Source organism: Xyrauchen texanus, chromosome 1, assembly GCF_025860055.1.
Source record: "Xyrauchen texanus isolate HMW12.3.18 chromosome 1, RBS_HiC_50CHRs, whole genome shotgun sequence".
NCBI classification, from domain to species: domain Eukaryota; kingdom Metazoa; phylum Chordata; class Actinopteri; order Cypriniformes; family Catostomidae; genus Xyrauchen; species Xyrauchen texanus.
In genome coordinates, this window is record NC_068276.1 from 63,012,696 (window position 1) to 63,040,475 (window position 27,780).

The following is a 27,780-nucleotide window of genomic DNA, read 5'->3' on the forward strand; positions in this document are numbered from 1 at the left end:
TGAGGACATTTTAGTCTTTTCCAATTGTAGTCATACTGGAAACGAACGAACCTTAAGGGGTCATTTGAATTTTTTTATTTATCATTTTTGGGGGGGTTAAAAGTGAATGGAGAGTGGACTGAAGTGTATCCGAGTCTACTTTCAAAGTCAGGGACAGCGTGAACTGAAGAAGTAGGTTTGCTTTTGTCCACTTTTAAGAGGTCTTTGGACATTTATTAAATATATTGTGAGCTTTTGAAAAAGCGTCTGGTAAAATTGGGCATTCACCAGCTATAATGGCTGGCAGGCAAGAAAAGTTAATGGTAACACTTTACAATAGCATTTCATTTTTTAACATTAGTTAACATGAATTAACAATTTACAATATTTTTACAGCATTTATTAATCATGATAATTTCATCAATTATTTGTTAACATTAGTTAATGCACTATGAACACACAATGAACAATTGTATTTTTAGTAATTAAAAAAAATATATTGTTTAATCCTTTGTTTATGATACCAAATGCATTAATTAATATTAACAAATGCAACCATATTGTGAAGTGTTACCAATTGAATTTGCCACCCTGGTTATTATAAAACTAGTCAGAAGTCTGAGCAGACAAGAATAAAATGTAAAGACCGAACCTGACCTGAGCCTGAGATTACTTACTCTCTTTTTAGTCTATTTGAGTGATTAGCCCAGATGTACAGATTCTTACTAAACCCTGTTGAGTTATGATTAAAGATTAATCCTGGTTGGAAACGTGAACAGACTGCCAAGAGCAAATTACTTACCGCTCTTACAACTAACTAATGGTTATATGAATTACACTGGGACAGTAGCATTTATCAAGACATTTATTAAGGAGATAAAATGATGTGGTTTTTAGATACATGTATTTATCTCTCATAATGTGTTTGTTTATAGGTGGTCCTTTTGACAGCTACCAAGATGCGTAGAAGAGCATTGATGACATTTCTTATTTTAACAGGTCAGTCAGTTCATGTCTTTGGATCTTGCACTTCTGATTTTACTCATTTATTTGTGTGTAATAACTGTGCTTTATTTAATGTTTGCTCTAGTTTCAACAGTACATACTGGCATCAAAGCACAAACACATGCAACTGGTGTTACAATGCCTACAGACTCAACAGATGATATCACAACAGAATCAGTTATAAATGTTACAAATGACACTACAGAAGACACAACTGATGAACTTCATACAGAAATACCTGAATCAATCACAAGCAGCACAGACGAATCTGTAACAGGTTGAACCAGTATTTTCACATAATGTTCACTTGCTCAATGTCACTTAAAGTCTTGCCAAATCACTTCAACTGTCCAAGTTACTTACATTTTATTTGCATTTTTTCACAGATGAATCAGCCTTTAATGACTTGACAGATTTCACAACAGAAATAACAGAAGAATTTTCAACATTTTTGTCGGAAAACACTACCACAACTCAGTCATATGAGGTTGATTTCACAGAGGAAACTGAACAGTCAACTACAGGAATAACTGATCAAACAGCTACAGCCATTACAGCAGAACCAACGACAGGAAATACAAGTGGATTCAACTTTGAAGAATCAACTACAGATTTCACTCAAGAGGACCCAGAATTTACAACAGCATTAACCTCAGAAATATCTATAAATGTCACTGAAGTATCAACAGATTTTACTACTGACTCATCAGAGGAGGAATCACCAGAAGAGACTGATCTTACAACTACAGGAATAACTGATCAAACAGCAACAGTCTTAACACCACAATTAACTACTGAAGACACACTGGGTTCAACAACAGCGTTTACATCAGACATCTCCCAAAATGTCACTAAAGTATCAACAGCTTTTACTACTGACTCATCAGAGGAGGAATCAACAGAAGAGACTGATCTGACAACTACAGGAATAACTGATCAAACAGCTACAATCACAACACCACAATTAACTACTGAAGACACACTGGGTTCAACAACAGCATTTACATCAGACATCTCCCAAAATGTCACTAAAGTATCAACAGCTTTTACTACTGACTCATCAGAGGAGGAATCAACAGAAGAGACTGATCTGACAACTACAGGAATAACTGATCAAACAGCAACAATCACAACTTCACAATTAACTACTGAAGACACACTGGGTTCAACAACAGCATTTACATCAGACATCTCCCAAAATGTCACTAAAGTATCCACAGCTTTTACTACTGACTCATCAGAGGAGGAATCAACAGAAGAGACTGATCTGACAACTACAGGAATAACTGATCAAACAGCAACAGTCTTAACACCACAATTAACTACTGAAGACACACTGGGTTCAACAACAGCGTTTACATCAGACATCTCCCAAAATGTCACTAAAGTATCAACAGCTTTTACTAGTGACTCATCAGAGGAGGAATCAACAGAAGAGACTGATCTGACAACTACAGGAATAACTGATCAAACAGCTACAATCACAACACCACAATTAACTACTGAAGACACACTGGGTTCAACAACAGCATTTACATCAGACATCTCCCAAAATGTCACTAAAGTATCAACAGCTTTTACTACTGACTCATCAGAGGAGGAATCAACAGAAGAGACTGATCTGACAACTACAGGAATAACTGATCAAACAGCAACAATCACAACTTCACAATTAACTACTGAAGACACACTGGGTTCAACAACAGCGTTTACATCAGACATCTCCCAAAATGTCACTAAAGTATCAACAGCTTTTACTACTGACTCATCAGAGGAGGAATCAACAGAAGAGACTGATCTGACAACTACAGGAATAACTGATCAAACAGCTACAATCACAACTTCACAATTAACTACTGAAGACACACTGGGTTCAACAACAGCGTTTACATCAGACATCTCCCAAAATGTCACTAAAGTATCAACAGCTTTTACTACTGACTCATCAGAGGAGGAATCAACAGAAGAGACTGATCTGACAACTACAGGAATAACTGATCAAACAGCTACAATCACAACTTCACAGTTAACTACTGAAGACACACTGGGTTCAACAACAGCGTTTACATCAGACATCTCCCAAAATGTCACTAAAGTATCCACAGCTTTTACTACTGACTCATCAGAGGAGGAATCAACAGAAGAGACTGATCTGACAACTACAGGAATAACTGATCAAACAGCTACAATCACAACACCACAATTAACTACTGAAGACACACTGGGTTCAACAACAGCATTTACATCAGACATCTCCCAAAATGTCACTAAAGTATCAACAGCTTTTACTACTGACTCATCAGAGGAGGAATCAACAGAAGAGACTGATCTGACAACTACAGGAATAACTGATCAAACAGCAACAATCACAACTTCACAATTAACTACTGAAGACACACTGGGTTCAACAACAGCGTTTACATCAGACATCTCCCAAAATGTCACTAAAGTATCAACAGCTTTTACTACTGACTCATCAGAGGAGGAATCAACAGACGAGACTGATCTGACAACTACAGGAATAACTGATCTAACAGAAACAATCACAACTTCACAATTAACTACTGAAGACACACTGGGTTCAACAACAGCGTTTACATCAGACATCTCCCAAAATGTCACTAAAGTATCAACAGCTTTTACTAGTGACTCATCAGAGGAGGAATCAACAGAAGAGACTGATCTGACAACTACAGGAATAACTGATCAAACAGCTACAATCACAACACCACAATTAACTACTGAAGACACACTGGGTTCAACAACAGCATTTACATCAGACATCTCCCAAAATGTCACTAAAGTATCAACAGCTTTTACTACTGACTCATCAGAGGAGGAATCAACAGAAGAGACTGATCTGACAACTACAGGAATAACTGATCAAACAGCAACAATCACAACATCACAATTAACTACTGAAGACACACTGGGTTCAACAACAGCATTTACATCAGACATCTCCCAAAATGTCACTAAAGTATCAACAGCTTTTACTACTGACTCATCAGAGGAGGAATCAACAGAAGAGACTGATCTGACAACTACAGGAATAACTGATCAAACAGCTACAATCACAACACCACAATTAACTACTGAAGACACACTGGGTTCAACAACAGCATTTACATCAGACATCTCCCAAAATGTCACTAAAGTATCAACAGCTTTTACTACTGACTCATCAGAGGAGGAATCAACAGAAGAGACTGATCTGACAACTACAGGAATAACTGATCAAACAGCAACAATCACAACTTCACAATTAACTACTGAAGACACACTGGGTTCAACAACAGCGTTTACATCAGACATCTCCCAAAATGTCACTAAAGTATCAACAGCTTTTACTACTGACTCATCAGAGGAGGAATCAACAGAAGAGACTGATCTGACAACTACAGGAATAACTGATCAAACAGCTACAATCACAACTTCACAGTTAACTACTGAAGACACACTGGGTTCAACAACAGCATTTACATCAGACATCTCCCAAAATGTCACTAAAGTATCCACAGCTTTTACTACTGACTCATCAGAGGAGGAATCAACAGAAGAGACTGATCTGACAACTACAGGAATAACTGATCAAACAGCTACAATCACAACACCACAATTAACTACTGAAGACACACTGGGTTCAACAACAGCATTTACATCAGACATCTCCCAAAATGTCACTAAAGTATCAACAGCTTTTACTACTGACTCATCAGAGGAGGAATCAACAGAAGAGACTGATCTGACAACTACAGGAATAAGTGATCAAACAGCAACAATCACAACTTCACAATTAACTACTGAAGACACACTGGGTTCAACAACAGCGTTTACATCAGACATCTCCCAAAATGTCACTAAAGTATCAACAGCTTTTACTAGTGTCTCATCAGAGGAGGAATCAACAGAAGAGACTGATCTGACAACTACAGGAATAACTGATCAAACAGCTACAATCACAACACCACAATTAACTACTGAAGACACACTGGGTTCAACAACAGCATTTACATCAGACATCTCCCAAAATGTCACTAAAGTATCAACAGCTTTTACTACTGACTCATCAGAGGAGGAATCAACAGAAGAGACTGATCTGACAACTACAGGAATAACTGATCAAACAGCAACAATCACAACTTCACAATTAACTACTGAAGACACACTGGGTTCAACAACAGCGTTTACATCAGACATCTCCCAAAATGTCACTAAAGTATCAACAGCTTTTACTACTGACTCATCAGAGGAGGAATCAACAGAAGAGACTGATCTGACAACTACAGGAATAACTGATCAAACAGCTACAATCACAACTTCACAGTTAACTACTGAAGACACACTGGGTTCAACAACAGCATTTACATCAGACATCTCCCAAAATGTCACTAAAGTATCCACAGCTTTTACTACTGACTCATCAGAGGAGGAATCAACAGAAGAGACTGATCTGACAACTACAGGAATAACTGATCAAACAGCTACAATCACAACACCACAATTAACTACTGAAGACACACTGGGTTCAACAACAGCATTTACATCAGACATCTCCCAAAATGTCACTAAAGTATCAACAGCTTTTACTACTGACTCATCAGAGGAGGAATCAACAGAAGAGACTGATCTGACAACTACAGGAATAAGTGATCAAACAGCAACAATCACAACTTCACAATTAACTACTGAAGACACACTGGGTTCAACAACAGCGTTTACATCAGACATCTCCCAGAATGTCACTAAAGTATCAACAGCTTTTACTACTGACTCATCAGAGGAGGAATCAACAGACAAGACTGATCTGACAACTACAGGAATAACTGATCTAACAGAAACAATCACAACTTCACAATTAACTACTGAAGACACACTGGGTTCAACAACAGCGTTTACATCAGACATCTCCCAAAATGTCACTAAAGTATCCACAGCTTTTACTACTGACTCATCAGAGGAGGAATCAACAGAAGAGACTGATCTGACAACTACAGGAATAACTGATCAAACAGCAACAGTCTTAACACCACAATTAACTACTGAAGACACACTGGGTTCAACAACAGCGTTTACATCAGACATCTCCCAAAATGTCACTAAAGTATCAACAGCTTTTACTAGTGTCTCATCAGAGGAGGAATCAACAGAAGAGACTGATCTGACAACTACAGGAATAACTGATCAAACAGCTACAATCACAACACCACAATTAACTACTGAAGACACACTGGGTTCAACAACAGCATTTACATCAGACATCTCCCAAAATGTCACTAAAGTATCAACAGCTTTTACTACTGACTCATCAGAGGAGGAATCAACAGAAGAGACTGATCTGACAACTACAGGAATAACTGATCAAACAGCAACAATCACAACTTCACAATTAACTACTGAAGACACACTGGGTTCAACAACAGCGTTTACATCAGACATCACCCAAAATGTCACTAAAGTATCCACAGCTTTTACTACTGACTCATCAGAGGAGGAATCAACAGAAGAGACTGATCTGACAACTACAGGAATAACTGATCAAACAGCTACAATCACAACTTCACAGTTAACTACTGAAGACACACTGGGTTCAACAACAGCGTTTACATCAGACATCTCCCAAAATGTCACTAAAGTATCAACAGCTTTTACTACTGACTCATCAGAGGAGGAATCAACAGAAGAGACTGATCTGACAACTACAGGAATAACTGATCAAACAGCTACAATCACAACTTCACAATTAACTACTGAAGACACACTGGGATCAACAACAGTATTTACATCAGACATCTCCCAAAATGTCACTAAAGTATCAACAGCTTTTACTACTGACTCATCAGAGGAGGAATCAACTGAAGAGACTGATCTGACAACTACAGGAATAACTGATCAAACAGCTACAATCACAACTTCACAATTAACTACTGAAGACACACTGGGTTCAACAACAGCATTTACATCAGACATCTCCCAAAATGTCACTAAAGTATCCACAGCTTTTACTACTGACTCATCAGAGGAGGAATCAACAGAAGAGACTGATCTGACAACTACAGGAATAACTGATCAAACAGCAACAATCACAACTTCACAATTAACTACTGAAGACACACTGGGTTCAACAACAGCATTTACATCAGACATCTCCCAAAATGTCACTAAAGTATCAACAGCTTTTACTACTGACTCATCAGAGGAGGAATCAACAGAAGAGACTGATCTGACAACTACAGGAATAACTGATCAAACAGCAACAATCACAACTTCACAATTAACTACTGAAGACACACTGGGTTCAACAACAGCATTTACATCAGACATCTCCCAAAATGTCACTAAAGTATCAACACCTTTTACTACTGACTCAGAGGAGGAATCAACAGAAGAGACTGATCTGACAACTACAGGAATAACTGATCAAACAGCTACAGTCTTAACACCACAATTAACTACTGAAGACACACTGGGTTCAACGACAGCGTTTACATCAGACATCTCCCAAAATGTCACTAAAGTATCAACAACAGAATTTCCAGATCTATCAACTCATTCTTCAACAATGGAATCCAAAACAGTTACACCGATACCAAACTCAGATTTCACAGATTCTTTAGTGACAGCTACCACCACAGAGTCCACAACAGAATCTACTCAGAAAACAAGTGCAAGAACTTCTGTTCAGTCAACTACAACATTAACAACAGAATCAGCTACAGAAATAACAGCTGAATTTACCAAAGAAGAATCAGCAACTACTGATCAATCACATACAGCCATAACATCAGTATCAGCCTCAAGTGACACAGCAAAATCCACAACATTTACTTTTGAATTGACCACAGAGTCCACAGATTTGTCAGTTACTGCTCCTACAGTGAAATCCACAAAAGGAATAACAGAAGCATCAACCACAGTCTTCACAAAGTCATCACCTTCAGGTTCAACTATAGAGTCCACAACATTGTTTACAGAGAAATCAAGTGTAGGAATTACCGATCAATCAACAAGCACCACACCAGAATCAACAACCGAGATCAAATCCACATCAACTTCTGGTGTCACAGCAGTGCCCACAGAAATTGCTACAGATACAACTGATGATTTTGCATCACAGTCCACTACAGGAAAGAGCAGAGAAGAAACAACAGTGATCATTACTGAGCCTGGAGAAACAAATGCTGTTATCACATCAAGGACTACAGCAGGTATTACAGTAGAACCAGTGACACTAGTGGACACAACATTACCCCACACTCCATTTGCTACCACAGAGGGCACTCCGACATCTGTCAGTACAACAACTGTCTCACCTAAAACACCCTTGTTATATAAGTTAGGCAAACCTGTATTCAAGTATTTTGAGATTTATTTTGTTTTGGAACATTAATTGACACAACTAATGAAAAATTTTTCATAATTTATGTGGAACATAATAAGGAGATGTACAGCCTTAGTCACCATACATTTTACTGAATAGAGAAAAAATGCAATGAAAGTGAATGGTGACTGATTCTGTCATTCTACCAAACATATTTTGTGTTTCACGGAAGAAAGTCAAACAGTACACATGAAGGTGCATAAATGGCAATGACCTAAAAGGTTTCACATTCCGAGCCTCCCCTTTTAAGGTATACATATTGAAAATGGATTAAAGGGAAAGGAGGAGACGAGAACCGGCTTGACAATATAAATAATAGTTTAATATAAAACTGAACCAAAAAGACAAACACACACACAGGTGTCGGACAGCTACCCATATATATCTCTCTCTCGCACTACTGTCTTCGGTCAGCCTTTATCCCTCTCAAGGGCTAATTAGCCTGATCCGCCCCCGGCATGATGTACACCCCACCCCCCTTTCTCCGGGGGGTGGGGTGTGCCCTTCTGGCCCCATCTGCTGGCAGGTCACCCCCGCCTTCCTGAATCTGGGAGGGACAGATTCTCTCCCAGATTCCAATACCACCCAAAAACACATTCAAATTTAAAAGAGAGGGAAAGGCCAATGTGGAGCAGCAGTGGGAGAGAGAGAGGAGAGAGAGAGGGAAAAAAACACTTACTCGCCAGTTCTCCAATACACCATAGCTTGGTCCTCGGCCACTCCTCCACCCTCTAATGGACGACAGCCGTGCCTCCCCGGGCGGATCGGGGGCAGTCCTCCGGCTGTGTTTTTGGTGGACGGTAGGGGTCTCCCCTGTCCCTGGCAGTGGTAACCATTCCAGGCGGATGATTGGGAACCCCTCCTCCCCTCGCGGTCGGCAGCAGTTCCTCCACTTCCAGGCGGCCGCCTCCTCTGTCCTCAGGTGGATGGCCGCAGCTGCTCCTTTGGGTTGGATGGTAGTGGCGAGACCTCCACTACAGCGCATCCCTCCTCCTTCCCGGGTTTTGGCATCAGTTTAAAGGGATTAAAGGGAAAGGAGGAGGCGAGAACGGCTTGAAAATATAAATAATAGTTTAATATAAAACTGACACACAGGTGTCGGACAGCTGCTCATATATCTCTCTCTCTTGCACTGCTGTTTTCGGTCAGCCTTTATCCATCTCGAGGGCTAATTAGCCTGATTAGGCCGCCCTCTGCCCAGCCACACATATAAATAGCCCATATGTTATACATATACTGTAAATATATGTATATAAAATATATATTATATGTAATTATATAAATATATAAATGTCTTTGACTTTCAGATATAAAGTTCTTATTGAGGCTAATATCAGTTTATTCTTATTTTTGCAACAGCAATACAATCTTCAACCCAACAATCAACAAATGGAGTGGAACTCACTATGACAACAATCAAGCCTACACTTAAAACTACAACACTGCTTAAAACTACAGTGCCTGTGAGGTTCACCAGCGATGAAACTTTTGATCCCGCACTGTTGGACTCAACTTCACCCACATTTAAAAAACGAGAACAAAGAGTCAAAGATGACGTACGTTGTGTTGTAAATATTTAGATATTTTAGGTTTCAGTAAATAGTTTGGTACAGACAAAGGTATGTAGCTCCTGTAAGGGTGCTGTAGCTTAACTGGCAGAGCATGGTGCTAGCAATGCCAAGATTATGGGTTTGAACAAAGATAAAAAAATATATACTTTGAATGCACTGTAAATGTTAATGTAAATGACAAACAAAGTTCACTAGAGAACAAGACCTCCAAAGAAAGGAGTACAGGCCGATTTTACCAAATTTTTTACCGATTTTAAATTGGTAAAGTAATTGTATGTAACCAACAAATTAACCACCAACCACCATGTTTTCATTTTGCCCAAATGTTTCATACTTAATTTTTATTACTCAGTGTTGAACCTGATATTATCAATTTTCTACAGTTTTTGAACATTTTAAGTAAAGCATTCCACTCCTTCATCGAATTGACATTCATCCGGTTCCAGTAAGTATTTATTTTCTTTATAATGAAAACATGTCCTCTCTGGCATTATATTGCCTCAAAAATATATACTTTTATAAGCTATTTGTTATAACCTTTAACATTTGACTCATTTTCTTCTATTTTCTTTCCAGTGCTGGATCAGTCATCACAGATATGGATTTAATATTCAGGATGGACAGCATTTTACCTGCTGATGAAGAGATAAGAAATATTATGCTCAATGCCTCCACTACGTTTAATATCACCAGTGTAGAGGGTAAGCAAATCAGTTCATATGGAGAAAAAAAACAATGCAATTTTAATGCATCCTGTATCACTCTTCCAAAAACATTTAAAACATTCAATTGGAGAGCAAGTTTCAAATTGTTCAATTAACTAGAAAAGTAATAAAGTCAACCAGTAAAAAAGGTTGCACTACATAGTTTGGATGTTTTATGTTATGTGACCAAGGAAAATTTTGGATTGATGAAAACTAACAATAAATAACTTTTCTTAATTGTTGTTTGATGACAACAATTAAATCTACTATAAAACTACCAACAACAGTCAGGCCGAAAGATGACCTTACAACTACAACAAATCCTTCTACAACTACTTTCATACAAACACTTGAACCATCAACAACACTCCAACAAACAGTATCTGCAATCCAACACACTTCAACCTATCCTACAGTTACAACAACAGCCCAAGATACAAACAGTGCTCATACTACAACACGGATGACAGCAACAACTCTATTCCAACCTACAACTATGATTCAGCCTGCAACAATATCTGCATCACAACCTGCAACATCTTCAACAAAGCCAACGCTTTCAACAACTGCCCAAATACAAAGTACAAATACAGCCCAGACCAAAACTACACAGAAACCTACACAAACTCCAACCCAGCCAACAATCACTACATCAAAGCCTGCAACACCTACAACCCAGATTACAACAACTCAGCCACAAAGAGTTACAAGTTTATCGAAACTGACGGGTATACCTGAAAGTTCAATGATATATACAACCATATCCACAACAGCTGCAATCCAGTCAACAATTACAACAAAATCTACAGTTACAACAACAGCCCATGGTACAAATAATGTCCAGACAACAACTACATTAAAACCTACAACTACAATCCAGCCAGTAATTAAAACACACCCAACGATATCTACCCCACAACATGACACAGGTACAACTCAGCCTAGTGTTACAACAACAGTGCACCCTACAAATTCAGCTCTGACAACAACAATACCCCCAACTATCCCAAAAACAACCCAGAAAATAATTTCCCAGCCTGCAACAGCTACAAACAAGCCTTCAACAGCTACTACTCAGTCTACAGTTACAACAACTGTCGGGCCTACAAATGCATCACAGTCCACAACTACATCCAGACCGTCACCAGCTACAACCCAGAAAATAATATCCCAGCCTGCAACAGCTACAACCAAGCCTTCAACAGCTACTACTCAGTCTACAGTTACAACAACTGTCGGGCCTACAAATACATCACAGTCCACAACTACATCCAGACCGTCACCAGCTACAACCCAGAAAATAATATCCCAGCCTGCAACAGCTACAAACAAGCCTTCAACAGCTACTACTCAGTCTACAGTTACAACAACTGTCGGGCCTACAAATGCATCACAGTCCACAACTACATCCAGACCGTCACCAGCTACAACCCAGAAAATAATATCCCAGCCTGCAACTGCTACAACCAAGCCTTCAACAGCTACTACTCAGTCTACAGTTACAACAACTGTCGGGCCTACAAATGCATCACAGTCCACAACTACATCCAGACCATCACCAGCTACAACCCAGAAAATAATTTCCCAGCCTGCAACAGCTACAACCAAGCCTTCAACAGCTAATACTGAGACTACAGTTACAACAACTGTCGGGCCTACAAATGCATCACAGTCCACAACTACATCCAGACCGTCACCAGCTACAACCCAGAAAATAATTTCCCAGCCTGCAACAGCTACAACCAAGCCTTCAACAGCTAATACTGAGACTACAGTTACAACAACTGTCGGGCCTACAAATGCATCACAGTCCACAACTACATCCAGACCGTCACCAACTACAACCCAGAAAATAATTTCCCAGCCTGCAACAGCTACAACCAAGCCTTCAACAGCTACTACTCAGTCTACAGTTACAACAACTGTCGGGCCTACAAATGCATCACAGTCCACAACTACATCCAGACCGTCACCAGCTACAACCCAGAAAATAATTTCCCAGCCTGCAACTGCTACAACCAAGCCTTCAACAGCTACTACTCAGTCTACAGTTACAACAACTGTCGGGCCTACAATTGCATCACAGTCCACAACTACATCCAGACCGTCACCAGCTACAACCCAGAAAATAATTTCCCAGCCTGCAACAGCTACAACCAAGCCTTCAACAGCTAATACTGAGACTACAGTTACAACAACTGTCGGGCCTACAAATGCATCACAGTCCACAACTACATCCAGACCGTCACCAGCTACAACCCAGAAAATAATTTCCCAGCCTGCAACAGCTACAACCAAGCCTTCAACAGCTAATACTCAGTCTACAGTTACAACAACTGTCGGGCCTACAAATGCATCACAGTCCACAACTACATCCAGACCGTCACCAGCTACAACCCAGAAAATAATTTCCCAGCCTGCAACAGCTACAACCAAGCCTTCAACAGCTACTACTCAGTCTACAGTTACAACAACTGTCGGGCCTACAATTGCATCACAGTCCACAACTACATCCAGACCGTCACCAGCTACAACCCAGAAAATAATTTCCCAGCCTGCAACAGCTACAACCAAGCCTTCAACAGCTAATACTCAGTCTACAGTTACAACAACTGTCGGGCCTACAAATGCATCACAGTCCACAACTACATCCAGACCGTCACCAGCTACAACCCAGAAAATAATTTCCCAGCCTGCAACAGCTACAACCAAGCCTTCAACAGCTACTACTCAGTCTACAGTTACAACAACTGTCGGGCCTACAATTGCATCACAGTCCACAACTACATCCAGACCGTCACCAGCTACAACCCAGAAAATAATTTCCCAGCCTGCAACAGCTACAACCAAGCCTTCAACAGCTAATACTGAGACTACAGTTACAACAACTGTCGGGCCTACAAATGCATCACAGTCCACAACTCCATCCAGACCGTCACCAGCTACAACCCAGAAAATAATTTCCCAGCCTGCAACAGCTACAACCAAGCCTTCAACAGCTACTACTCAGTCTACAGTTACAACAACTGTCGGGCCTACAAATGCATCACAGTCCACAACTACATCCAGACCGTCACCAGCTACAACCCAGAAAATAATTTCCCAGCCTGCAACAGCTACAACCAAGCCTTCAACAGCTAATACTGAGACTACAGTTACAACAACTGTCGGGCCTACAAATGCATCACAGTCCACAACTACATCCAGACCGTCACCAGCTACAACCCAGAAAATAATTTCCCAGCCTGCAACTGCTACAACCAAGCCTTCAACAGCTACTACTCAGTCTACAGTTACAACAACTGTCGGGCCTACAATTGCATCACAGTCCACAACTACATCCAGACCGTCACCAGCTACAACCCAGAAAATAATTTCCCAGCCTGCAACAGCTACAACCAAGCCTTCAACAGCTAATACTGAGACTACAGTTACAACAACTGTCGGGCCTACAAATGCATCACAGTCCACAACTACATCCAGACCGTCACCAGCTACAACCCAGAAAATAATTTCCCAGCCTGCAACAGCAACAACCAAGCCTACAACAGTTACTACTCAGTCTACAATTACAACAGCTGCCCAACTTACAAATGCAGCCCAGACCACAACTAAATCTCCTCCAATACAAACCACAATATCCCAGCCTGCAACAGCTACAACCAAGACTGCAGCAGCTACAACTCAGCCTAGTGTTACAACAACTGCTGGGCCTACAAATGCAGTCCAGACCACAACTACATCCTCATCTTTACCAACTACAGTCCAGAAAATATCCCAGCAGTCTACAGTTACAACCAAGCCTGCAACAGCTGCAACCCAGCCAGCAGATTCATCCACATCCGCAGCTCTAACATTTACATCCCAGCCGACAACTGCAACACAGCCAAACATATCTACAACCCAGCCAACAATCCAACTCACCACCACAACTGCCAAGCCTACAGTTAAAACTACAAAAGAGCTGACAACTGCAACCGAGCCAACAATAAATACATTGAAACCTACAACAACTAAAACCCAGCTAATAACTACACCTGCAACCAAACCTAGAACTACAAACCAGTCTGTAGCTTCAACTATAACCCTGCCAAAAACAGCACCTCATCCCACCACAAATTCAAACAAGCCTACACTTCATACAACAACACCCCTCACAACTACAGTCACCGTCAGGTTTACCAGCAATGAAAACTTTGAAATAGCACTGTCTGACTCAAATTCAGAAACCTTTCAAATACGAGAACGAAGAGTCAAAAATGAGGTGTGTATTATAACAAACATTTCAATACTTTGAGCGTGTAGTTTTAAACAGACATTTAGTGCACAGTAGAATTTTAATATGCACTGAAATTTGGACGATTTGTAAAGAAACTTGATGTAATGTAACAAATTAATCTTCAAAACTATTTCCTGTTTTTAATGTGTTAATTTTCTCCAAAAGTAAGACTTACTAACTCAATGTTGAACTTAGTATTGTAATTTTGTTTACAGTTTGAGCCAATCTTTAGAAAAATATACCACTTCTTCATCAGATTGAGAGTTATTCGGTTCCGGTGGGTATTTCATTTCTTTAAAGCTTATATCTGTAGTAAATATAAATTTTATATTTTATAAGGCTAATTTTCAAAGTAACAAGTAATAATTTCACACCAGATCTTTTTCTTCCTCTCCATTTATACAGTCCTGGATCAGTCATCACCGATATGAATTTAGAGTTCAGGTTGGATAGCGTATTGCCCAGTGATATTGAGATCAGTGAAGTTTTCCTCAATGCTACCACTACGTTTAATATCACAAGTGTACAGGGTATGTCAATAAGTTTATGTTATCAAATTGCATCAACATTCAATAAAAAATTCTCCTTTATGATTAATTTAGGTGTTTACCTTTAAAAAGAAAAACATTTTAATTTGTCCTCTTGGAGACTAATATATTTTCTCATTTATTATTTTGACAACTATGTGTAACCTCCACCAACAACAGTCAGGCCAAATGCTGACCCTTTAACTACAACCAAACCCACTACACGTAAACCAACAACTACAACCAAACCCTTTACAAGTAAACCAACAACTACAACCAAACCCACTACACGTAAACCAACAACTACAACCAAACCTACTACAACTACTAGCAAACCCGCTGCAGCCAAACCAACCACCAAACGTCCAACCACCACAACCAAAACTACAACAACAGCAGTTCCAACACGTCCTCCACCAGTTGTAACCATAGACTTGATCATTTTACAAATATATGTTATACAGCTTGCAGACCCGCAAAGTCAAGAATTTAAGAAACTAGCATTTCAAATTGAATTTGAGGTGAGTTTCAAACTACAATCCGTTTTTATGACAAGTACAGCATGACCTGACAGCATTTTGGATTAATGTAAAATATAAATAAACTGTAACTAAACTTAGTATGCTACTTTTTCTTTTACAGTTTGACAAAATCTATAAAAAGAAGTATGGACCTCTTTTCATCAGGGTTCATGTGATTGCTTTCAGGTAGGTCAATGGTTTGCTTCATTACTTTAGAGACTCCTTTAGTTACGTTTCCTTTGTCCTCAAAAGTCCTTAAAACTTAAGTATCCTTGAAGTCAAATACCTGTTACACAAAACATTCATTTTAATTGGATATGTGAAAGACAATCTTTGAAAGTAGTTACTGGTACCTACGCTAGATAAATCTCCAATGGAGTGTTTGATGGATAGGGGTGCGTAAGCTTCGTTTGGAGGGCTTGGAAAGAGTGGTGTGAGTGTGAGATAAAGCAAGAATTCAGCTAATAGGAGCTCACAAAAGCACAGAAGGACTCTCTTAAATGTTACCCTTTTTGAAATAAATGGATTTGCAGTCTGTTTAACGTAATTAACTCTAAATGGTAAATGGTCTGAACATATATAGCACCTTTTTTAACCTTAGAGGTTACCACAGCACTTTACACTGTATCTCATTCACACTCACACTGAGGCCCTAGTCCGCCATTGGGAGCAACTTGGGGTTCAGTGACTTGACCAAGGACACTTCGGTATGTGACGTCATGTGGGCTGAGAATTGAACCACCAACCCTGCGATTAGCAGCCGACCCGCTCCACCACCTGAGCCACAGCCGCCCCATCTCTAGTGTATAGGCACCCTAATTCTTAGAGTCAACTGAATATGTCAACAGATAAAACAGCTTCTAGATTGAATGTGTACCATGTGTCCTGAAACCTCTTGTAAAGAACACGGTGATGTGTTTCTCTTTAGAGGTGTTACCAGAACCCGGATGCAACAAAATGTGGAGGCAGAGCTTGAGTTAGTGTTTAATGAAACCTCCACTGAACCCATCCCAAGCAACGATGACATTGTGATTACTCTGAAAGAGGCAGTGTCAACTCCAGGCTTCAACCTCTCTATTGTTGCTGAATCTATTAGTGTTACCAGTAAGTTAAAAAAAAAATTATTTTTTGTTGTTTGAAATTTGTATGACTGCAATAGTCCCAGTCACCATTCATCATATCTCCAAAATTTCCTTTTGTGTTCCACGGCAGAAAAGTCAGTTGGGTTTGAAAAAACACGTAAATGTTGACATAACTTTACACTTTTGAGTGAACTATCCTCTTTAACATATTTTCTCTTTCTAAACTATTTTAGAATCACTGCAGATCATTCCTTTGACCCTCTTGACCAATGGCTCCTTTGTGGCTGCTCTGTTAGACACAAGTTCAACTGAATTTCGAAACAGGGCATCAATGATAAAATTAGGGGTAAGTATTGATTGTCTACTCGTCTAAATGGTGAAATATGCTTTCAAAAAAACAATCCTCTCTAATCTACTCTCTTTTTTTAGCTTGAACCCTTTTTCACTGCTGATTATCCAACATCATTCACTGTACTAACTTCAACACAATTCAGGTATGCATTTGTGTTTATTATTTCATTTAAAATCACTTTAGATTCCTGAAAACACGCAATATTGTTTATTGAATCTTGTCTCAAAACTCTTGGACTCTCCCCAGTAATGCCACTGCAAAATCAAAGAGTGTGCCCATGATTAAAAACGCCATAGACCTCACATTTGCAGCGAACTCCACTCTACCCAACAGTACACAAATATTGAAAACTATAGTCCGAGCAGCCTACAACAACTCTTTACCCTTCCAGATCTTCACGTCTTCCATTGTGATTAATGGCACAGGTGAGTGATTTACTTTCTTACAGTGCATTAGTGTTAGGGGAACTACTGGTTCCAGTAACTACTGGTTAGAAAAAGGCACAGGAACTCGGGGAATCATTTATTCGAACTGGTTCACTAACATGAACTGTCCGAAAACAAAACCGATTTATTACAATTATTTCCCAACACTACATCTGAGAGAGGGCGGTCTGTTTAAGTTGCATAGTAGCTCATTACTGGATAAGCTATGCTGTTTTGAATATAATTAAGTCGTGTCAGTACGTGACTTAACTAAAGGCGCAGTGACAAATTGTTAACTCATTTATCCTTCAGTAGAGCTGTTTAATAATGGCACGTCATTCATCAGACGACCATTGCAGTACTCAAAGCTGAAGTGTGACAGACAGTCCAAACTCACTCCGTTTGTTGAGTCAATGAGCGCGTTTACATGCACATTCTTTCCCCGATAATGCACAATAAGCTGACAATGCGTGTGGTCATGTAAACGCAATAAACCGCATTCCTGTCGGTGTGAAGGCCATAAACGGCTTATGAAAAACCGGTTTACACGGGTAGATTTTTGCCCATTACGCTGATATCTCGTGGCATGTAAACACATTAACCAGAGTTCTAACTGCCTCATTCAATGTGCGCACGAGTAAACACAGATTTATTGCTTTCAATAAGCTGATTTTACTGAGTAATCGGTGTATTGGTGTGCATGTAAACGTGCTCAGTGTTGCGGTGTCGAGCTGGGCGCGCCGCTCAGGGACGTTTTGAAAGTGCCACAGAGACACAATATGCTGCATTGTAATTGAAGGATGAATCTAAAATAAATGTTGTTTCTTTTCCCCACAATGCAGCATATTCATCAAGCGAAGTCACTAGCAGGATCAGTGTGTCAACCGCTTCAATCCTGGTTGCCGTGTCACTTCTGGTCACATGGTTTGACTGACAGTAGACACACATGTCCTGACTCCAACAGGTCTGAACGGTGCCCTCAATGCCGCTCACATGAAGGAATATCACATATATGAAGAAGATACTACAGTAATATTGTACATAATCTTGCTGAAAATGACAAACAAGACTTTGAAGGATTCCATTCCAGCGCTGGTTCTGTATACCTCAGACCATCGCATGTTTGCACACATGTTTAGTATGAACATCTGTTTCTGAAACAAACCAACACAAAGAGATCACATCTATCTACACTATCATCGCAAGTAATCATATCTGAATAGTGTGAAGAATTTACATCTGAGTCAGCATTGCCTGGAACAAAACAAATACATTTGTGTTCTCAAGATCCTCTTTAAAAAGACTAAACCAGCGTCACCACTAACCAGTCAAACCAGTTGTTTAATATACTTTGTCTGAAAAAAGAGTTTCAGGAAGTGTATTCTCTAAATTAATCCTAAATTAAGTGGTCTTTTCTCTAAATTCATTGGTAGATATTGGTAAAAACGAAATAATAGGTACAACTAACTAGTATTTTAACTGGTGAGAAAAGTCTGTGTTTAAAGTGGGTTCCAACAGTCTGAGACAGATGTATTCTATTACCAATTCTATTATCACAAGATCATCAACTATGTATTTATAAATAACTAAATCTGTATAAAATCTTGTAAGTTATATATATGTACAGTGCATATATAAAATATATATATATATATATATATAGAGAGAGAGAGAGAGAGAGAGAGAGAGAGAGAGAGCACTATTCTATATTTATGTTCAGGGTTTCAAATAAACTAAATTGGAATTAATTTAACTGCATTTTATTTAATTGCTTTCTTCTTTTTCACATTTATTTGTACATTTACATAGTGAAAAAGGTGAAAAGTACAGAGTGAATTCAAGTCTTGAATCTTTATTCATTGTGCAGACAGCAATTTATCTCTTCTGATTGAGTCTTTTGTTTTTTGGCTTAAGCTATACAAGTTTGACTTAGCGTAACAATACTTTCTATTTTTTTTTTTAAACAGAAATGATTTGTAGATTTCAGCATTGTTTTCAGTCATCACCAGTCATGTTTGTCTGTCTCTTCTTGATTGCTTTATTTTTTTAGAGGTCATTCTTCAGATTCTCTCTCCACCCACACGCTAGTCAATTCTTTATTTCCTGCCTGATTCATTGGCTTCTTGTTATAACAATCCTTTGCACTAACATACACTCCTCAACACCCCATTTTAGCTTTGATAAGTTATACTAGTTGTGGTACATTCTAGTGTCTTTTCAAATGTAGTACAACACATGTACACGGTGTGTTCTGTCGAATGAAATTAACAACATTAAGACAATACCAGTTCCAATGTATGATGTTATCAGAGTTCAGGTGTAAGAATTCTTCCTGATAAGCAAATCAAGTCTGAGCTGTCATCAATGTAACAATAAGAGGCGCTTGCAACAGCAAACTAAAGAATGAAGATATGAATGGAATCTCCAAATCAAGTGTATGCTCAAAAAAACAAAAAAGATGCAGAGTGATTTCGATGATATTATAAGACAGAGTACGATAATAAACTTGGCCCTTGTCTGTGTGTATACTTGTGTGTATTTTAAAGCCTGTAATCATTCTTATATTCTACATTCTACTTTTACTGTGTGTGTATTTTAATTTATATATTTTGTGAAGGACTTTGAGCTTAATCGCTAAAAGTTGCACTATAAATAAAATTATTATTATTAAAAAATTATTATTACTAATTTTAAGGATGGCAAACGCACTGGCAGTGTCCATTTGGTTGTGCTTGAGTCAAACTAGTATGCTATTGTTTTTTCTGTGGAAGACAAAAGAAGAATGTTTCAAGAATATTCCAAGCCATCTGAAGTCATACGTTAGCTAGACTAACTTTTTAGTTGGCAATTGACTTAAACTCCTATGACTTCAAAAGACTACAAAAAAGGAGCTTTTTTTTTCTTAAGGATGTGCATGAATAGTTGTTATTTGGTTAACCGTTCAATGTGCCTGTATTTGAATATGTATACTAAAATCACTACTGGGTTATTCTACATGTCCAGTACAGGTCTTCAACCTGGCCTGAGTCTAACGGGACCCAACAAACCCTCAGGTGAGATAAAGGCTGTTTATGCATGTTTAATACCTTTTCAAGTATTGTCCACATAAATAGGATATTTGAGATCTGTCTATAATCAGTTAACTCTCCTGGATCAAGCTGTGGTTTCTTGATAAGTGGTTTGATAACTGAAGCTTAAAATTTCATAGGACATAATGAACAATTAATAATAATAATATTAATAAGAGGGTCTGAAATGACCGGAAACACCTCTTTTAGGAGCTTAATCTGTAACGGGTCTAACATACATGTTGTTGCTTTTGATGATTTGATACGTTTTGTCAGATCTTCCTGACCTATGACAGCAAAGGATTGAAGTTGCTCATAGGGAATAATGAGTTTTCTGAGGTGCGGTAGCAGATGATTACATAGTTCCAATTTAATTTCTGATGATTACAATTTTATCAGTAAATAAAATCTGTGTACTGTGCTACAATCGAATATCTGATTCTGTCGAAGCTTTTTTCGTGCAAATTTAGCCACAGTTCTAGATAAATATCTAAGATTGTTTTTGTTTTTTTCTATGAGTTTGCTCAAATATGCTGACCTGGCAGCTTTTAGTGCCTGCCTGTAGCTACAGACACTGTCCTTAAATGCACCGTGAAATACCATTTTACCATTGTGATCATTGTAACATGGTGTGGGAATTTTCTCTTTAACTTTCTTTAATCAAAGGGGACGACACTATCTAGAGTTCTAGAAAAGACTGTATCCATATTTTCTATGACTACGTCAAGTTTATTAGTGAAGCTATCTTTAGTGGTCGAAAGAAATGTTCTACCTGAACGATAGCGGGGTTTAGATTGAGTGACCTTAGCTAAACACTGCATACTAGAAACAAGGTAATGATCCAAGATGTCATCGCTCTGCAGCAGAATTGCTATATTATCAACATCGACTGCATAGGACAGAATTAAATATAGCATATGATTACATTTACATGTATGCATTAGACAGACACTTTTATCCAAAGTGACTTACAGTGCACTTATTACAGGGACAATCCCCCTGGAGCAACCTGGAGTTAAGTGTCTTACTCAAGGACACAATGGTGGTGACTGTGGGGATCAAACCAGCAACCTTCTGAGTACCAATGTATTATACAGAGCACTTATTACAGGGACAATCCCCCCGGAGCAACCTGGAGTTAAGTGTCTTACTCAAGGACACAATGGTGGTGACTGTGGGGATCAAACCAGTAACCTTCTGATTACCAATGTATTATACAGAGCACTTATTACAGGGACAATCCCCCCGGAGCAACCTGGAGTTAAGTGTCTTACTCAAGGACACAATGGTAGTGACTGTGGGGATCGAACCAGCAAACTTCTAATTACCAGTTTAGTGCTTTAGCCCACTACGCCACCACCACTCCATATTATTGGTTCTGTCATCTTTTGTCTACCCCAACAGAGTTGAGAATATTGATAAATGTTAATCCCAATGTATAATTATCATTATCTATGTGAATGTTGAAGTCAACAACAATTAAAGCTCTATCTACAGTAGATCTGAAAGAAAATGAGCAAATTCACCAAGGAAATCAGAATAAGGCCTGAGTGATCTATAAACTGTACTATAAATAAAAAAAGAATATTTACATCTAACGGTGTCACATTAAGCATTATTGGTTCAAAAGACTTACATTTATATCCTGTCCTCTGAGTAACACCAAAAACTTCACATTGTAGCAACACCTCCTCCTCGACCCTTCAGACGAGGCTCATGTTTATAACAATAATCTGGGGGAGTAGATTCATTTAAACTAATATATTCATCCGGTTTAAGCCAGGTTTCAGTCAAACAGAGCGCATCCAATCTATGATCTGTGATCATTTCCTTTACAATATGGTGTTAATTAACAGAGGTTTTGGAGGAGCAGGTTCATTTTAATCTGACAAATCACAACCCACGAGCAGAGGTATATAAGCTGCTGCTTACCTGCTTCCTGTGTCTCCTGACTTCCACCTCCACCCCATCTCCTCTATTCTATAGATTCATTATCTAAATAAGGAAAGTCCGGGGGGTAATCAGGACTCGAGTCAAGTCTCGAACTCCGAGCCCTCCAGTATATGGACAGCAAGCCAAATACGTTTACTGCTTCAGCACAAGATTACATTAACATACAAACTACTGAATAGTGCTTTGGATGAAAGTGATCTGAGTTTTAGTTGTGTTAGCTTTATATGATTGTTTTTTTTTTTTTTTTTTAATGTAAACCTTATTTAAACATTTTTCTAAATGATTTAGTGAGGGGTTTGTGTTTGGTAGTTCAGGGAACAGACACAGTCTCTATATGATATCTAGGTTATACATTCTGAGTTGTAATTTATGTGGCCTGTATGATGTCTCAAGCATGTCACATAAACTAAACATCACCTATATTTCACATGTGTCACCACATTTTTACATTTGAAGATCTATGTAATGTGCTATTTAGACTCATAGTTCACTGTGGACAATCCATGCTAATTTAAGTAGTGTTCGATGCATATCATTGCAATTAATGTTCTTTATTCCAGACTCACGACAAATAACCAAATAACTATTTGTGAACAAATCTCTGGCAAAATTATCAAAGGCTCAGAGTAGATAAATAAGACTATAACAAGTCTGAGATATACTGGGGAGCTTGTCCATGTAAAGTCCTGAGAGTTAACACCAAGACATGTAAATGTATTCTAAAATTTAGAACAGGAGTAATATGCGCTCTTCTATTAGTTCCTGTTAAGAGCCTTACAGCAGCATTCTGTACAGTCTGAAGACGATCAAGAGCTGTTTTGTTGAGACATTGAGACAAGAAATAAAAGCATGGATAATCATCTCCGATTCTGCCTTTGACACCAGCCATCTTAATTGTGAAATATTCCTCAAATGGAAAAAGCAGTTATGAACCAATTTGTTGGAATGACAATCTGAAGGCATCGATTTGGCAAGCACATCACCTGCGTTTCTGTGACTTGATTTAACAGAGGAGCCTAAAGAACCAATTTTTTGTCTAGTTTGAGGAATTACACTATCAGGGGCAATGATGAGTTTCTGTTTTATCAGTGTTCAATTGGAGGAAGTTGTCTGCTAACCTCTGCTTGATGTCATTGAAGCAACCAATTAAGCCTGATAACTTGTGGAACTCAGAAACTTTGAAGGAAGAATACAGCTGGATATCATCAACATATAGGTGGTAGAAGACATTACTGAACTGGCTGATATGCTGTCCTAGAGGAATTATATACAACAAAAACAGAAATGGACCCAAAACAGAATCCTGAGGAACCCCACAAGACAGGACTGTTGTCTCTGACAAGATCTGATTTACAAAAACACAGAAACTCCAGTCAGAAAGGTAAGAACAAATATAAGACTGATCCAGAAATCCCAACCAATGCACCATTTTGGATGCACCATCCAAAGAGTCCTTGCCGCTGACTGGGGGTCGCTTCACTGATGGGGTGCTCGATCTGGTGGTGCTGGAGCTCCGCATCAACCGGTAACCAGAAATCCCAACCAAATCAGCAGTGATCAGCAGTACCAAAAGTGGAAGTAAGGTACAATAAAACTAAAACCATGAATTCTCCAGAATCAGTTGCCATCAAAATATAACTAGAAACTTTGAGAAAACTTTGTTGTGATCTCTGTTAAAATTTGTGAAGGAAAATTCTGGGTTCAATACAAGTTAAACCCAATCCTTTTAGTGGATGGTAGGGGCCTCCTCTGCCCCTGGCAGCAGTTCTCCAGCTCCAGGCAGATGGCAGTGAGCCCCTCCCCGCTCACTGATGGCTGTCTTATCTTTGACCCCGCCACGTTTTAATGGCCGGTAGGGGTGTCATCCGCCCCTGGCAGTAGCAAGACCACTGCAGGCGGTCGGTAGGGAGCCCCTCCTCCCCTCGCGGTCAGTGGTCGTTCCTCCGCATTCAGGTGGCCCGGCTCCTCAGTCCCCCGGCAGATGGCCGCGGCTGCTCCTTTCGGGTGGATGGTAGTGGCGAGGACTGTACTATGGCGCATACGTCCTCCTTCCCATGCTTTGGCACCAATGTAATGGGGTAAAAGGGAAAGGAAGAGGCGAGAACCGGCTTGATAATATAAATAATAATTTAATGATTAACTTCAAACAAAAGACATACAACACAAACGCATACAGGGCAGCTGCCTGTAGCTCTTTCTGTGCAAAACCTCTGCCTCCAGCCGCCTTTATCTCTCTTGTCGGCTTAATTAGCCATATTAGGAGCCGGGTGTACATCATCACGCTCCGACCCGCCCTCCTCCTTGCTACATTGTAACTCTTAGCTCCTGGGATTTTCACACTCAACAGTCTCTAGAATTTACTCAGAATGAGTACCAAGTACAAAAAAATATCCAGTGAGCGGCAGTTCTGTGGACGGAAACACCTTGTTGTTGAGAGAGGTCAGCAGAGAATGGACAGACTGGTTCGAAATGACAAAGTCTATGGTAACGCAGATAACCACTCTGTACAATTGTGCTGAGAAGACTATCATCTCTGAACACTATTCTGATTTGACAGCATGAGGGGATGTGGAAAAGTAATTCGTATTAATCCTCATCATGCTTTGTTTTTTTCTATAATTTTTATTAACTGTAAATTGCTTTCTGTAAATTTACCAAACTTGTTCAAATACTAAGATAAATAGTTTCTCTTTTTATAGCCAAGTCAACTTAAGTTTATTTGTATGGCCATCTCTGCCAAGGTCAGAGAGGAAGAAGGACACAGAGAATTGTGTCTTATCAGAGAGCACAGCTGAAGAGTAAAAAACATCTTATTATTATGGAATGAGCTGAAGACGTATAGTGTGGATGAAGAATAGAGCATTTCACGAGAGGAAACTGTCCTTGTAAAGTGAAGAAAGATAGAAGGTTCTATGGTAATTACTTTTTATATTTAGCCAATCATTTAATTAGTGAACCATTAGGAGGGGTGGTGGCGTGGTGGGTTAAAGCACATAACTGGCAATCAGGAGGTTGCTGGTTTGATCCCCACAGTCACCACCATTGTGTCCTTGAGTAAGACACTTAACTCCAGGTTGCTCCGGGGGGATTGTCCCTGTAATAAGTGCACTGTAAGTCACTTTGGATAAAAGCCTCTGCCAAATGCATTAATGTAAATTAATTCTTTGTCTTCTGAAAAATTAATATGCATGATTGTGTTGGATAAATATTCGTAGCTCTCTGATGTATACTTTGAAGTAGGAGAGGCAACCCAGGCTCGTAAGTGAGAATAAAAAATTTCTTTGCTTAAGCTTTTCCACTGGAGTGACCTGATTCATTTTACAGGTGAATTTCCACACAAAAATCATTTTGTGTTTCACAGAAGAAAACAGCATACAGGTTTGAAATTACATGAGGGTGAGTACATATTTAGTAGCACATGTTCTACCAGTCATTTCAAAAGTGCAACTGGTAGTGCATTGCTCTTTCAATACCAATGTCATTCATACAATTCCCATGGAATACAAGTAATGATAACATCAATACCGTGAATGCACTGTGGTTAAAAGCATCTGATAAATGCATAAATGTGTATGTCTTCTCTTTTGAAGGGAATTGTTCATATCTATGGGGTTGGCCTAGCCCATGACAGCAAAACTGACCAAAAAGTTGTAGGTAATACATTTATATTTTAGGATCAAGTTGACTGGTACTGGTAGCCTACTTATGACATCCAAAAACATTCAGGGCTTTACTCTAAACATTCAGGGCTTAAGCCCATGTAGTCCAACCCAAGCGCCACCCATGAGCGAACACATACTTTGAGTGAGCAACACAATAAAACCAGTATGTGTAACACAACATTATATTAAATTCAGTGTGGTGAGCAGGACGGAGCAAAGCGGCATCTGGACAGAGTGAGATGGGAAGGTATGTGGCGAATGACTTTCACGTGCATGCCACACCAGTCTTGCGTTCCAGAGAGAGGAGCCAGGAGAACTGCATGAAGATGAACAGAGATGCGTGAAGCTGTTTATGTGTGTTGAGCTGAAAAGCCAACAGAGTTTATGTGTGGTGAAGCTGAAAAGTAAACCTTCTGTATGCTGCTGAAAAGCAGCCTTATTGTGTGCTTCTGAAAAGTGCAGCCCGGGAAGGAAGGATGCACCATCCAAAGAGTCCTTGCCGCTGACTGGGGGTCGCATCGCTGAGGGAGTGCTCGATCTGGTGGTGCTGGAGCTCCGCATCAACCGGTAACCAGAAGGAATGGCTAAGGGGGTCCAGTGCTGTGGACAGAAGCAGGACAGGGGGACGAGGGCCACTCGACTGCATATCTGGGGTCGGCGGTGTGTCTCTCTCTCCCGTCTGCCTCTTTCTCCTCTCCTCAAGTACCTCCACCATCCCTTGCTGGAACACAAAACCAGTGTGGCAGGCATGTGAAAGTAATTTGCCACTTATCTTAGGCCCTGCTCACCACATACCCCCATCGCCCCGGATACGGTGTCGAGTGGTCCATGGCCCGCTGTCCTGATTCTGTCATCAATGCCGGGTGATGGCACTGGACCCCTTAGCTGTTCTTTCTTGTTGCCGGTGGATGTGGGACTCCAGTGCCACCGGATTGAACACTCCCTCTGCAACGCAACCCTCGGTAGACGGGTGAGGACTCCTTGGACGGTGCATCTTTCCTTCCCGGGTTTCAGCACCAGTGTATCAGTTTGTGGAAAGGAGGACGCTGGGGCCGGCTTGACAAAACACTTAGACTTTTATTGTGGCACACAATAAGGCCGCTTTCAGCTTCACAACACATAAATAGCTTCACGCATCTCTCACTCCCGTCTGCCGCTTTCTCCTCTCCTTAAGTACTCCCGCCGCAGGATGAAAGAGAGGAGAAAGGGAAGAGGGGGCGGGAATAACAAAAGGGAGAGAGAAAGCAGAGAGGGGAGAGAGAGGAGAGTGA

The 27,780-nt window shown here is 39.7% G+C and overlaps 1 protein-coding gene across 1 annotated transcript; it reads left to right on the plus strand.

Annotated features, from left to right (window-relative positions):
• Window positions 1–1,122: 1,122 nt before the first annotated feature.
• On the plus strand, window positions 1,123–20,366 carry LOC127645755 (mucin-17-like). Its single transcript, XM_052129423.1, has 15 exons — window positions 1,123–1,261; window positions 1,371–8,279; window positions 9,725–9,921; window positions 10,320–10,381; window positions 10,513–10,637; window positions 10,928–14,904; window positions 15,135–15,196; window positions 15,325–15,449; window positions 15,627–15,967; window positions 16,089–16,153; window positions 16,896–17,071; window positions 17,283–17,395; window positions 17,479–17,543; window positions 17,648–17,826; window positions 18,669–20,366. Exons 1-15 carry the CDS (start codon window positions 1,123–1,125, stop codon window positions 18,758–18,760), a joined length of 12,627 nt encoding a protein of 4,208 aa, XP_051985383.1. The 3' UTR covers window positions 18,761–20,366.
• The last annotated feature ends 7,414 nt before the right edge of the window (window positions 20,367–27,780 follow it).

Bases quoted from the DNA above. Each gene is read 5' to 3' on its own strand.
- LOC127645755 (XM_052129423.1), top strand. From the start codon at position 1,123: ATGCCTACAGACTCAACAGATGATATCACAACAGAATCAGTTATAAAT. The intron at 10,382-10,512 runs GTAAGTATTTAT...TTTTCTTTCCAG, and splicing joins TTGACATTCATCCGGTTCCA to TGCTGGATCAGTCATCACAG. The intron at 17,544-17,647 runs GTATGCATTTGT...GACTCTCCCCAG, and splicing joins CTAACTTCAACACAATTCAG to TAATGCCACTGCAAAATCAA.